Raw genomic sequence first — 14,394 nt, forward strand, 5'->3', positions numbered from 1 at the left:
GTGTATCTTGAACTCCACAAAACTGTTACACCAGCCAAGGCTTAGCCATAAAATGCAATGGAAAGGGTGTGTGTGCAAATTAATTAAATGTCCATACCATCCGAGGACCACAGGGCAGTTCACAACATAAAAACATAAAAATATGCAAGATAGTAACCTACAAAAACAATACCCCTCACAGACACACAGTTCAAAGGGCCATAGATTGCTTAATTAGCCAAAGGGCTGGGAGAAGAGGAATGTTTTTGCCTGATGCCTAAGGATATGTAATGTAGGCAGCAAGCAAGCCTCCCTGGGGAGAGCATTCAACAAACAGAAGAAGGTGGGCAGGATTTCTGATTGTTGCAGAGAAATACAGAAGCCAAACATCCACATTTGCCTGACAATGTGGTGGAGTCTCCTTCTTTGGAGGTCTTTAAGCGGAGGCTTGACAGCCATCTGTCAGGAATGCTTTGATGGTGTTTCCTGCTTGGCAGGGGGTTGGATTGGATGGCCCTTGTGGTCTCTTCCAACTCTATGATTCTATGACCATACATTTGCCAGTAGAAAGGCGGTTTCCAGAATAGCTTGCTACTATATATACCAATTGTTTTTTAATCTTAAAGGGGGGGGTAAAGGGGACCCCTGACCATTAGGTCCAGTCGTGATTGACTCTGGGGTTGCGGCGCTCATCTCACATTATTGGCCAAGGGAGCTGGCGTACAGCTTCCAGGTCATGTGGCCAGCATGACAAAGCCACTTCTGGCGAACCAGAGCAGCGCACGGAAATGCCGTTTACCTTCCTGCTGTAGCGGTACCTATTTATCTACTTGCACTTTGACGTGCTTTCGAACTGCTAGGTTGGCAGGAGCAGGGACCGAACAATGGGAGCTCACCCCGTCGTGGGGATTCGAACCACCGACCTTCTGATTGGCAAGCCCTAGGCTCTGTGTTTTAACCCACAGCGCCACCCGTGTCCCTTTTGAATCTTAGAATTGCTTTAATGACATTATTACTGCGGAACTTGATTCAAACTCCATTGAAGTTAGTGAGAACTAACCCACTGAATGTAAAATGTTCTGGATCAGGACCCCAAATGATGGTATCTTTTATGTTTAAGCACACTAACACAAATACTTCAGATTTTGTATGAAATACCTATTGCGTTAAGGCAGCTAAAGTATGCTAACCATGCTTCAGTGAACATCCCTGTGTTCCTTTCCCCCCTTTTCACTGAACTGTACAAAAGAGCACGGAGAATTGTAACACGAACTGCCAGAGAGCAGGAGGATGGCTTTTATATCTCTGACATGTTTTTTTGGTCAATGTGCACAGGATTCTGGAATTGACATTGGTGATATTTCTGAGAGGAAAGCCTTGAGGAAAAAGCTGCAGTGCAAGACCTTTAGGTGGTACCTTGTCAGCGTATATCCAGAAATGAGAATGTACTCAGACACTGTTGCCTATGGAGTGGTAAGAGCCCTGCTTATTTACCTTGACTATTCCTAGCTGTGGGAAATAATTCTCCCAGATAACAGCCACAGGACAAACTTGCAGGTCATTTATTTGGTTCATTTATTTAACGGTTTGGCTGCTTGTTGTTTGACATAGGTGTGATTGTGCTACTCTACCTCACACATGCATGCTCTGCTGTATCATCTATGTTTCTGGTGTGTTTTTGAATCCTTTTGAAGTAGAAACCTGCTGTCCACACAGGTAACGAGCGTGGTCATCTGTAGCCTACAAGTGGAGGGGCAGAAAGGAAAGACTTCTGTAACTCTTCTTTGCTGGGTCACCTGAGGGAAGTTCTTATTCACCCTATGCAAGGGGTTATTTATAGAGCTATTTAACAATAGCCGATGTGATCTGACATTTAGAATGCGTACATTCTTCACATTGCGGTTTGTTACCACCTATTACAAGCCATGGTTAGCCTGCTGGGCTGTGTTCGGACATTGAAACAAATCACACGTTGACAAAACAAATCATGACAGTGTTATCAGTGAAAAACACCGAATGGGGGACAGATTCATGTGAGAGAAGATGGGCTTTCAAATATCCTCTTTCTAAATATGCACCCCATTGCGTGCTCTGGTCCATGGGGTCACAAAGAGTCGGACACGACTAAATGACTAAACAACAACAGCAACAACAAATATTTAGGGCTACATTTGTAACAGCCAGCATTTTGAGTTGAGCCTAGAAATCAATTGGTAAGCCAGAGCAGATTGAACAAAGTTAAAATAAGAGACTTTGAAAAGCAAACCCTGGAAAACTGTGGCTCCTGCAAGAGTGTTTTCTGTACTCCTTTCAAATTCAGCCCAATGTAGAGTGTATAGTAGTCATCAAATCTGGATGTGACCAAGTCATGTGTGCAATGGCCCAATCGGCTTTCTCTAGGAAAGATGGTACACCAAATGAATTTGAGCAAATCACTCATAGCTGTAGTTGGCCCAAGACAATCCAGGAGCAATGCAGGTTCCAGAAGCACCCCAGACTGGAATGCATCTCTAGGACACCTGAAATTGTATTTTTTTAAAATTAATAATATAATACTTCTTAATGCCCAATGGCTTTAAAGCAGTTTACAAAACATAAAAACAAACTCTATAACATTGTTAAACTAAGGAATAATTAAAACTACACCATAATTAAAATATGGAATAAAGCGATACCATTAAAATATAAAGGGCCATGATTAAAATGTGCAACAAAACAATCGCATTAAAAGCATAGCAATAAAAAACAAGAGAATTGCTAGTCCCTCAGTCTTGTAACTCCTCTGCTAGATAATGCATGATGAATTTGACATTTGTGCATTTAAACCCCACTTGAGATTCATTGTATTCCACGTAGTACATTTTCTCATGAAACTCGGCATTGAAAAGATGAGAAAGATAGCATTGTTCTAGCTGTCAGAAAGTGCCTCCAAATAAAATTAATAAAATAGATTTTTATTCTCAGGTTAACAGCTTGTTCCTAATTATGTATACATGTTAGTCCAATTGCAGTGCACTTAATGAAAGTTTAAAAATAAAATAAAAACTTACAGTATGACCACAGGGAAAAATCTATTTTGACAAGATGGTTTCTTTTTTAAACACTAAAGATCTACAGTTAACTCAGACCCTCATAAAAACTGAGTTGGTTTCTCACTTTATAGGAAGAGTGTTTCTCATTGTTTGGGATGGTGCCTAAGGCCTCTTTGATCAAGGATATAAAAACGGAGGTGAAAACAGAACAAGCCCATGGAATAACTGAGTTTTCTGTCACACACTTGTTGGATAAATCCAACATTTATTTGACAGGCATAAATTAAAAGCTCAGATCAGCCCTGCAAAGGTATCAGCTGTGCTAGGCTTCTCACAGAAGTTCTGAAAGAAATCTGAAATACTAAAGGGTACTTGTGCAAGACATGAAATTGTCTTGATGCAGGAAAGATAAGTAGTGAATGCAGCTGTTCATCTAGTTTCCAAGTGCATCTCTGTCACACTGTTTGCATTGCTTTTCTAAAATCATTTGATGTGACTTGTCCTCTAGATTTGTCAGAAAAGTCTTTGCAAATTGACATATTTGACCAAGCCCTCATTGGTGTTGATATAGGCAGCTGCATTGTTTTTAGGGGATTTATTCACAAGCTTAAAAGTTAAGGATTAATGTTGGCATTTCTATATGTCTCCATTATTTTCATGAAACAGAGACCTTCTGGAACATGAGAATCTGCCTTATTCCAGATCAGCTCAAAGGCCCTTCTAGTTCAGTATTGTCTACAGCAGGAATAGGCAACCTTGGCTCTCCAGATGTTTTGGAACTACAACTCCCATGATCTCTGACCACTGACCCTGTTAGCTAGGGATCATGGGAGTTGTAGTTCCAAAACATCCGGAGAGCCATGGTTGCCTATTCCCGTACCAGATTTATAGATGTATTTAAAAGGAGAATAGACAAAGACATGAAACATTAGTTTATTGATATCTGCTAGTCATGATGGCTTATACTGTCTCCAGGATCAGAGGCAATATGCCTCTGAATATTAGTTTCTGAGGAACTGCTATAGGAGAGGAGTTTACTCTCAGGTCATACATGTGGGCTTCCTATCACAATATAGATTAGACATGCCATTGGAATAATCTGACTATTATGTTCTCTTCTTATGTATATTGATATGGCAAGACTAGAATAATGACATACACAGTTGCTTGGATCCTATGAAATTAATTTGGAGGTAATGGAAGCCACCTGTTTCCTCACCCACCCACCCAAAGAAAGCCTCCCTGGTCTTGGGCCCTCCTGAACAAACTGTGATGGAATGCAAGGAGTTGCTATTGGGATGAGGGGATGGGAAACTTTACCTCCCATATATGTTCTTTTGAGCAAATTTCCCCACTCCCTTAGCATCCCCCAGCCCACAATCCACCTTGTTCAGGAGGGTCTCTGATTCCCCCCAAGAGGCTCTTTTGGTGAACTGAAGGGCATGTGTAGGGGATGGGAAATATTCTTAACTTATCCTGTCATAAGTACTAAGAGTCATGGCTTTTCCTTCTTATCATTTAGGACCTCAACTAGAGAGTAACCAAGAAAAGGCCAATGCCAGAAACAATACAATAATAAAATAAGTAATCATAAATTCGCTTGTGATGTTGGGATCCTAGTGATACAAAGATTTTAGAGAATTGTAATCTTGAATGTAAATGGTGCATTATAGATGATGCTGTAGCATCACATTATTAAACATTCAAGCAATTTTGTGTTTTACTGCCAATAGGTAGTTAAAATTTTATTGCCAAGATATAACTTTGATCAAGTATAATACTTGTCCTATTTTAACAAGCATGTATTCTCTTTTTCCTCTCTCTTTTTCTTCCACTGCCTGTACTCTATAGCTGCAGAATTCTCTGAAAAGTGATTTGTGCCTTGATCAAGGGCCAGACACAGAAAATATTCCGATCATGTATATCTGCCATGGAATGACGCCACAGGTTAGTGAGACTAATGATCTGATATCCTGCTGTTGCTCTTAGTAGGACGTGTGGGAGGAACCATATTGCAACTGACAATGGGTCCCCCCCCCATTACAATACCTCCTTAGGCTGTTTATTAGCTCTTTTATAGTAATGGGGGCATTATTTGTGCCATGGTGTTGAAAATCACTGATCTATTAATTAGTGCCTCCTTTATTCACTTGAACAAAAGTATGATTATAGGGCTATGTTTATCATGAATTGTTGGCATGGACCTTTCTTATTGATCTTTTTCAATAGAAGCCTAATGTGAATATAATAGTATGTATTCAAAGAAATTTATTTCCTCTCTTGCCCTGCTACACTTTTTGAATTACATGATTTCTTTAAAGCATTTGTAAAATGTTGGAGGTCATTTCTTAATATGTGCAATCCTTCTTCTAAGAAATATTTTCCACTTTCTGCTAAGTAAAAGTGGCATTGTAGCTCCTTCAGCTCTTCAGCAAAAGGCTTTCCATATGATTACAGAACCCCCTCAAAAAAGATGTCTCTCTACTTTTTAATAAACAGATTGCTAAATCAAATAACTTTTTTATCTGTCAGTCTATGGCCACTCAATAAAACTTCTGAGAACAGCTAACAAATGATGTACAGTATGTATTATTTATAGCATAGTATACCATACGTTGTGCCTAATCCCACACATTCTTGGCTGGATAGCTCAGTTTGTTAGAGCATGGGGCTGATAAAGCCAACTTGAAGGGCTAGAATAGCGCTAGAACTGGGCTGGTGCAGCACCACTGAAACTTGCACACATGATCCTATGGAATGTTCCTACAGCAGAAGGCAACATTAAATGGTGGGACCTCTGAGCTCTGTCTAGGTATTTGTATTTGTCAAAGGGTTTTATCCCTCTTTATTTTTCCGTTGTTCTTGCTTCTGACAGTTTCATGATTTTTGAATTTACTGTGGAGACTCACAACATCTGCTAAAGCATGAACAAATGTATACCAGAAGGGAAAAAATTGGCCTTCCTTGCTGGAATCCTGAGTCAATTTTGCTCAGACTTCATGGTCCATAGGAGGCTCTGTGTTTTACATTTTTGCCGGAGTTTGACTTGCTTTCCAAATTGATCACACTGGTGGGGTTGCACTTGACTAAATTATGAATGACAAAGACAAAAATATCAGACAGCTTCATCTATCTTGCTTATACATTGCACTGACTGAGGTTGTACATTGCACAGACTGGATGTTGAACTAGACCAAGGGTTAATCATTCCCCTTCCAAACACCTGTGAAATAACACTAACCAGCATTTGCCTCCGGGTTCTCCAAATAACTAACTTCTCTACAGTACTTGGTCTTTCACAAGTTACTGAGAGTCAGTTTTCTTCACCTTCTGGGAATACTCTGTAACTCTTTTTTGATGTTTCATTCATCTCCAGTAATGATGCTGGAAAAACACACTGTTGCTAATTCAAATTGGAAATTTTAAATGATAGTTCAGAGGCATGCACACAAAATGCTTCCTTCACAATTAGCATCATTTTGTGTTTTGACTAAACTGCTTTGGAACCAAGTGCAATGTGAATAAGACTGCTGTATCATGCAACCCAATACTATAAAGCCTTTGCAGTGGCTGAGATTTAGCTCTGTACTCTTGTCACTCCCTGTAGCACAATATCCATTCTCCACATAATGAACAGGAAGGGAAGTCATGCCGCAGGGAAGGATAGACTTGCTATGAAATAAGGAATAGCCATATACCAGGAAAAAACCGTGGGATCATAAAACAGTGGACAGTGCTGGCACAGGGAAGGAATGGGGAAATTGTGACCCTCCAGGTGTTGCTGGACTCCATATCCCATCACCCCTGACCATTGGCCATGTGGTTGGAGCTGATGGGAACTGGAGTTCCAACAACATCTGTAGAGCCACTGCTGCTTTAAGGTGGGTGGTATGCTCACCGATTTTCCGAGCTGATATAGAGTGAATACACATATGGTATGCAAATAAATACAGTGACGAGAATCAGATGAGTTTTAAAAGATTTTAGTTGTAAAAAAAAACTGAGTTGCTGTTGAGCTGCTGACACTAGTCACCAGAGAGGTTTCATTTCTGGTAAAATGCCTTTCAGATTAATTTGCATCACTTTGGTGGCCAGTTTAAACCATGCCTTTCCCTTTCTAATGAGCAGGCAGACTATACTTTAGCACATGAGTGGCTGACCTGTGGTCCTCCAGATGTTGTTGACCTCCAACAACAGTCGGCATGGTCAGGGACAATGATAGGCATAACTGCTTTAGCAGATACACATTTTGGAGAAGGCAGTTAAGAAGGCAGTTATGAACAAGACTGTACACAGCTAAGCCGCATCAATTTATGCGACTAAAACAAGTGGGAAAAGAACTGTCATTAGCATGTTAAAAATGCTTGTGTTTGTGCACAACCTGTTTCATGCAGACTTTCCTCCAGGGATTATGGGCAAAACCCGCCCCCTCTTGGAGAAAAATAGTCTGGCTTTTTGTGTGTTCAGATATAGTGGGAGTAGAAGCATTTGAGGACACATCCTAGGACTGGTTCCTTTTTTATTAGCTCTAAGGCCATTCCAGAAATAATTGAAGCGCCTGGTGCAGACCTGGGGAGTTGTTTGTGCCATTCACTTCCAGTATAAGATGTCTTGCAGCAAAATGCTGAAACATGAATGGCAAGCATCTAACACAGTCTGCACCCATCCCTGTACCTTACTAAACCACTGTTGTGCCTTCTAGTCATCTCCAGTGTCCTTGTTGGATGCTACAAACATGGGTGTGAAGTCCTAGCAATCTGTAGGGACATCCTTGGGCTGCTCTGAGTCTCTACCGTATGCCTAAAAATCCTGGATACAAAGAGGGAGTAGTGAAGAAACCAGGGGTGCATACAGATGTGAGGTAGGGATTTGCTGCTGCTGCTGCTGCTGCTGCTGCTTATGACCTTTATTTGTCACTTTTAAAAACTTCTGAAGAAGTGTGCATGCACATGAAAGCTCATACCAATGACAAACTTAGTTGGTCTCCAAGGTGCTACTGGAAGGAATTTTTTTATTTTGTTGCAAAATTAAATGAAGCTTAAACTCTAGCACTGCATGGCACATTCTTTCTTCAGGTTTTGAGAAGTCAAGATTGCACGTCTTGCAATAGGTCTGTGGTTTAGTGTGGTCTAAGGTCAGAGCTGGCTTCAATGTGCAAGAATTCTCTTCTCAGTTAATATGTATTCATGAGATATTTCTTCAGTCCCTCATTTTTGCTTTCATGCTTTTTAAAAGTAAGCTAAATAATATCAGGTTGAACATCTGGTAGTTCAATTGTGGAGTTGACAAAAAGTACTTTTGAGAAAGAGGGAGGAGGGAGGGAGGGAGGGAGAAGTCAAAGGCTAGGAATATGGAGACATATTTTGGAGCTGGCAGATTAACATTTTACATAGTTTAATTGTGGTTTCTGTACATTGTGTCAAGCTCTATGACCCAAATGTTAAATCACCTGTTAGTGAACGTGACCCATGTGTGATTTAAATGCCATGTAAATGCTGTGTGATACAGAATTTTGTTGTGAATTTGCATATCATTTTACAGTTATCTAAGGTTTTATAGAAATACCAGCTGGCCTGGCCACGCGTTGCTGTGGGCCATCCCTGTGATCCCCCCCCCCCTGTCCTGATCCATGACATATCCCGCCCCTCCTCCCTCCACCCCCTCGGCTCATCCCTATGTTTCAGTAGGATACCCTTCCCTCTGTTGTCCCCAGGGAGTGTTGGCTCCTCCCTCCTGTATCTCCATACCTTGGCCCCCACGCTTGGAAAAGGAACTGTCAGCTTCTTCCCAGCATGCACTTTTGTTTGAGCCCTCTGTTATCCCTGGGGAGTGTTGGCCCCTCCCCATGTAAATCCATACCTTGGCCCCCACCCTTGGAGAAGGAACTGTTAGGTTCTGGGTTCTATTTCCCAGCATGCACTTTTGTCTGAGCTCTCTGTTGTTCCTGGGGAGTGTTGCCCCCCCCCCGGTATCTTCCTACATTGGCTCCCACCCTTGGAGAAGGAACTGTCTTTTTCTGGGTTCTATTTCCCAGTATTTACTTTTGTCTGAGCCCTCTGTTGTCCCCAGGGAGTGTTGTCCCCTCCCCCCTGTATCTCTATACATCGGCCCCTGCGCATGCATCGTGAACATTTTTATATATTTAGATTTTAAAAATTTGAAATAAGAACATTAGAATAGTATAACGCCTAGGTTAAAAGGGGCACGACTGCCATTACTTAAAATGGTCGCCGGAGCCTCGCATGTGACACAACACCCACTAATTTAAAAAGCAAAAACCCCTCGCAGTGCCCCCAAGTGCGTGTTAGGGGAAGTGATGAATGGCTGCCTAATGCTGCCAGGCGTTTATTAATGCAGCTGCCGGGAGGCAAGACCTAGTCTGTCGGCTTTGGCTTGGGCTAGTATTTAAATGCGAGTTGGGACCTCCACCCTGTATCTCCATTCCTTGGCCCCAGCCTGACTCTGTGGGTTGTCTGGTAATGGCCGCCTTGGTGGTTTCAGTTGCTCGGTTGATTATGTCATTATTTGGCGCCGCCCTTCAGGGATTCTGCTGGTGACAGCGCGTGATCTGCCTTTCTATTGGGTGCTGCTGGAGTCTTCAGACCTTCTGCTGGTGATGTCTAATTTGGGCGCCACTTTTCTGTGTGTTTAATCATTATTTTAGGTATGAAAGGTGTGCTTTTTTGGGGGGGGGGAAATATGCCAGATCCCTCCCTGGTGGGCAAGGTACATTCTGCCCAAATTTGTTTCAATTCGGTTCAGCGGTTATGGAGAAAGGCTGTTTCAGCCACGTGCGCAATGCCTACATTTTTTTATATATAGATGGGGTTAAGAAGAAATAACATTTTAAATGTGGCTTGTTCTTATCCCCTACTTTTGCAAATGAATTATTTTTTGGTAGAAACCATACCTGAGTGGCATTACCACTGGGAAGCAGGTCATTTCATTCTTGCTCCAGTTTTAGGACCATTTCCCCACTGCCAAGACCACAGACAAGCTCAATTATTGCTGTCAATCAGCTGATCTTTGGTTACAAGGAACCTCTTGGAATATGCGCTCCCAGCGCCAATCCCCTGATGGGTGCTGAAAGCACATCTTCAGTTGAGGTTGCCGTAATCACTGATTAGGTGATTGGTGGTTACAGCAACCTCCTTTGAACTTTGATGGATGTCAATCACTGATTGACATCCCATTGCTTCTGAACGTCATGCCATTGCTTCTGCAGCTAACTGAAACCATTTTAAAATAAAGAGCTTTGTGGTCCTCAGTATTGACCTGCAAAGCTCCTGCTGGCCAAGCGCCCTGACCTTCTTGCTGCCACCTTGCCCTGCCCCATTGTCATCCCATTAAATGCAGTGCCGCCACTGCCAGGGGAACACCACTGTCCCTCACAAGCCATCACTGGAAGCCATGGATGGGACTTGTGGGAGACTAAGGCTGCTTCCAGATGGATGGATCCTAGTGCTACTCAGACGTTCTTTTTCCATGGTAAGCCACAGTTTCCACGCTATTGGAAGTATTGCACTTTCCCTATGAGTACATCCCACTAGTGCTTGTGGCATAGATGTTGTATGTGTGAAGGGGAAGGTCCAATTCTCCTGTTAGCAGTCTTTTGGAACTAATCACATCTTCACCGTAACCCTTGTGGTAGGCACAAAGCAGTCTCTGCATTGTTGCCTAGTGATGGAAGCAGACTTGCATCTAGTCTGGCCATGATAAAGTCAGGTGCATTCACTAGCTGCATTTGGCTGCTCAGAGAGAACAAACATGTTCCCTTTTTCAAGCTTCTAGATTTCAGCAACTTGGCAGACTCTTTCTTTCTGTATACAGACAGTAGACTATAGCAATCACCAGGGCAATTTTCATCTGATTTTACTGAAATTATTGTAAGTTTAGTTCTTTAGCTTCTGTAGCTCCCTGAAAGTAATCATGATTATTTTAAAATGTTTTGGTTTTTTGTTTTGGAATTCATAAAGCAACCCCTTTTAATGACTTTAAAAAAACTAGTGATATAATAAATGAACCATCATTGATGTCATGTCAACTCTGACCTTCAGCTCTGTCTGATGCAGTTATGACAGTGACATTTATGGTAGCCTTAAATGAATTCTGCTGCTCAAAACATCATCACCGAGGGCTGCTAGAAGCGAAAAAGGAAGTTGTCTGTACCAAGCCAGTCTTTGTTTCCTGAAGTCATAACAGTTTCAGTTAATGAGTAGCTAATCAAATCAACCAGGTTACTGCAGTTGCCCATCCAAGCTTATATTTCAACAAGACTCTAGAGAGAAAATGCCCTTCTTGGACACAGACAGGCCATCAGCTTCACTGTGGAGTGGTGGGGAAGTTGGAATCTCTAAAAGCTTTTTAAAATATGTTTTTGTAGGGATTAGTCATTTCGGGATATTTCAGTAAGAGTGACGAAGGCATTTGGCTGAGCTATACAGGTTTGTTTCATGAGATGCTAGGGAGATATTTCTCTCTCTCTCTTCTGCCACATCCTAGCTGGCTGGCTCTTTTAGTATCAGCAGAAAGTTCCCCAGACTCTTGCAAAAATACTGGGGGTGGTGGGGGTGGTGGGATGGCCTTCAAAGTGTGTTTGGTGAAGGTTTTATCACTGTGTTTTGATGTCTTGCATCATATGTTCCATCATTATCGCGTCTGTAATGAAGTAGATGTCTGCGAAGCTGTTTATTTTCTTAAAACTGACTTGAGCATGAAGTAAGCAGCCTGAGGACCAAAACAAGGAGCAGGCATGCTATTTGAAGTCTCCTCCTTTCCTGAGGCAAAGTGCAATGGGTTATTCTTAATCTGATGTTCCTTTTTTCTTGATTTTTTTTTGTCCTATTCTGTTTACCATAGTACTTTGTCACCTATAATATAAAGTTATAATTTTAATAGGAATCAAAACCCTACAGACCGATAGACCCACCTCCAGATTGGGGGAAACACCTAGGCAGGCTGCCATTGATCCCTCGCCGCCACTGTTGCAGCACTCAGCCTGTGTGCAGAAACAAGTTACAATATGAACTCAGTCAGAGTTTAAGGTCTCCCTCAAAGACTGCTTTGTGTCCCCTCACCATTTGAAATACCTGTGGGTTCTTGTCATTTTTTGAGGGGCAGGGAGGCTCTTTTCAGTAGTACTTTGCAATATCCTACCAGAAAGAATTTTCTCTTTTGATGGCTTTGTGTTGTCACATTGAGGTGATTTTATTTCAGTGAGCTCTTGCTGGGTTTGTTTAATATTTTGCTGAGGTTTTTTTTTTTTTTTTTTGCTGGCTGATCCTGTTTTATTCTCATTTACAGTATTATTATTATTAGAATTAGAATTTATATACTGCCTTATACCTGGAGGTCTCAAGGCAGTTCACAGAAAATATCAACATAAAAACCTATATATACTCAAAATAAAAACAACAATCGAACAACACCCCCCCCCCAAAGTGATTCTGGTTTGTTTGTTTGTTTGTTTTGCATTGTTTTTGTTAATTTCCTTCTGGGCCTATGGCCCCAAGGCAGAGTCTGAACAACAACAGCAACCATGTTAAATAAATAAATAAAACACTGGGTGCACCATTTAAAAAAGGCACAAATCCAGACACCTGGAACTGCTTGTGCACAATCTTATGTGTTAGGCTTGTGGTAGCTCAGGGAAGGAGGACCTGTGGTTACAACGTCCATCATCCCTGACCATTGACCATGCAAAATGGTTGAAGGGCATTGAGATGCACCAGAATCTAGAGGTTCACATGTTGCTTATCTCTGGTGTGTCCACTTGCAGACAGGTGTACACCAAGTCCTGTCTATGGTTAGATTCTTATAGGCCTATGTTTGTCACTTCTTTGATATCATAAGCTGTTCAAAAATGGAGGGGGGGGAGAAGGGTGGTGATTTCAGCTCATAGCAAAGGAAGGAAAGAAGGAAGAGGGAAATGATAGCTCAATTTTGAATTGAATATGTAGAAATGTCATTCTAAAGACCTGAAAGCAGAACTGGTCATTTTCTCTGTTCCACTTGAATGGGAAAATAAGCTGTAAAATGATATTATTCTAGGTCAGAGAAAATCTATTCCATGCCCGTTAATTCCAAAATCATTGTAAGGATACTTCAGCTATTCTTGTGTATATGTAGGAAAGGGAGCAGTGTAAGTTTCACATCCATTTCTGGAACTGTAGATTAAAAAATGTTATTTTTGGACTGAAGCACAGTTCATAATCATTCAGTATGGCTAAGAAACAGCTCTTTCTCCCGAGACAGACACATTGATTTCTCAATTTTAGGAAGCATTGTGTTTATGTATTTTGTAACTTACAAATTAAGATAGTGGATTCTGATTTGTTTTATTTCAGACATTTGTATTGTGAAACGTCCATATAGTTTAATAGATACCATGAACCATAAAGGTAAAGGTAAAGGGACCCCTGACCATTAGGTCCAGTCGTGACCGACTCTGGGGTTGCGCGCTCATCTCGTGTTATTGGCCGAGGGAGCCGGCGTACAGCTTCCGGGTCATGTGGCCAGCATGACAAAGCCGCTTCTGGCAAACCAGAGCAGCACACAGAAACGCCGTTTACCTTCCCGCTGTAGCGGTACCTATTTATCTACTTGCATTTTGAAATGCTTTCGAACTGCTAGGTTGGCAGGAGCTGGGACCAAGCAACGGGAGCTCACCCCGTCACAGGGATTCGAACCACCGACCTTCTGATCAGCAAGCCCTAGGCTCAGTGGTTTAACCACAGCGCCACCTGGGTCCACCATGAACCATAAAATAAAAAAAAACATGTGGAAGCAGATTGCCTGCCTAAAACCCTACATTCTTTTCTCCTGTGCTGGGTCACAGCTGAAGGCTGTATGTAGTAGCTAACAGTGGTACTAGGGAGAACATCACAAGCTTTTTGCTGGAATAATTAAAAGAAATCAGGTTCATGTTTTAAAAATCAAGCAGAGTTTCCCAAACTTGGGTCTCCCATACCATTTAAGGGGAGAGAAGAGAAATGGATATAAAGGCATTTGAAAAGGAGAAGGTTAAAGGATAGAGTTTATTCTTGGATAGGTGAGATAGACCAATAGAGAAGGTAGTGTGGGTGGATGTACAACCGACTATAACCAGTAAGAATAGCTACAAAGTGGGGGAACTGTGCAGCTGTTCCAATTTGTTAATGTTAAAAGGTCTGATTTTCTGAGCTTTGAAAAAAAATGAAAGCTGATAAACTGGAAGGAGCATATTTTTCTCATAGTGTCATGCAGGTTCCCTGGAAAAGTGAGAACAAAGCATGGCTATTTTACAGCAAGGGCCCAGTATGGAAGCTGCCAGAATTATCCATACAGTGGTACCTCGGGTTATAAACATGATCCATTCCGGGACGCAGTTCGTAACCCGAAATGG

At 41.8% G+C, this 14,394-nt stretch overlaps 1 protein-coding gene across 1 annotated transcript in view; it reads left to right on the forward strand.

The window, feature by feature from the left end:
• GALNT18 (polypeptide N-acetylgalactosaminyltransferase 18) overlaps positions 1-14,394 on the forward strand; it is a 269,161-nt gene that overhangs the window by 223,014 nt on the left and 31,753 nt on the right. Inside the window, exons 8-9 of the mRNA XM_035119072.2 lie at positions 1,315-1,452; positions 4,863-4,958. Of these exons, the coding sequence (XP_034974963.2) occupies positions 1,315-1,452; positions 4,863-4,958 (234 nt within the window). The remainder of the gene's footprint in view (positions 1-1,314; positions 1,453-4,862; positions 4,959-14,394) is intronic.

The sequence above is a fragment of the Zootoca vivipara genome, chromosome 1 (genome assembly GCF_963506605.1).
Source record: "Zootoca vivipara chromosome 1, rZooViv1.1, whole genome shotgun sequence".
NCBI classification, from domain to species: Eukaryota; Metazoa; Chordata; class Lepidosauria; order Squamata; family Lacertidae; genus Zootoca; species Zootoca vivipara.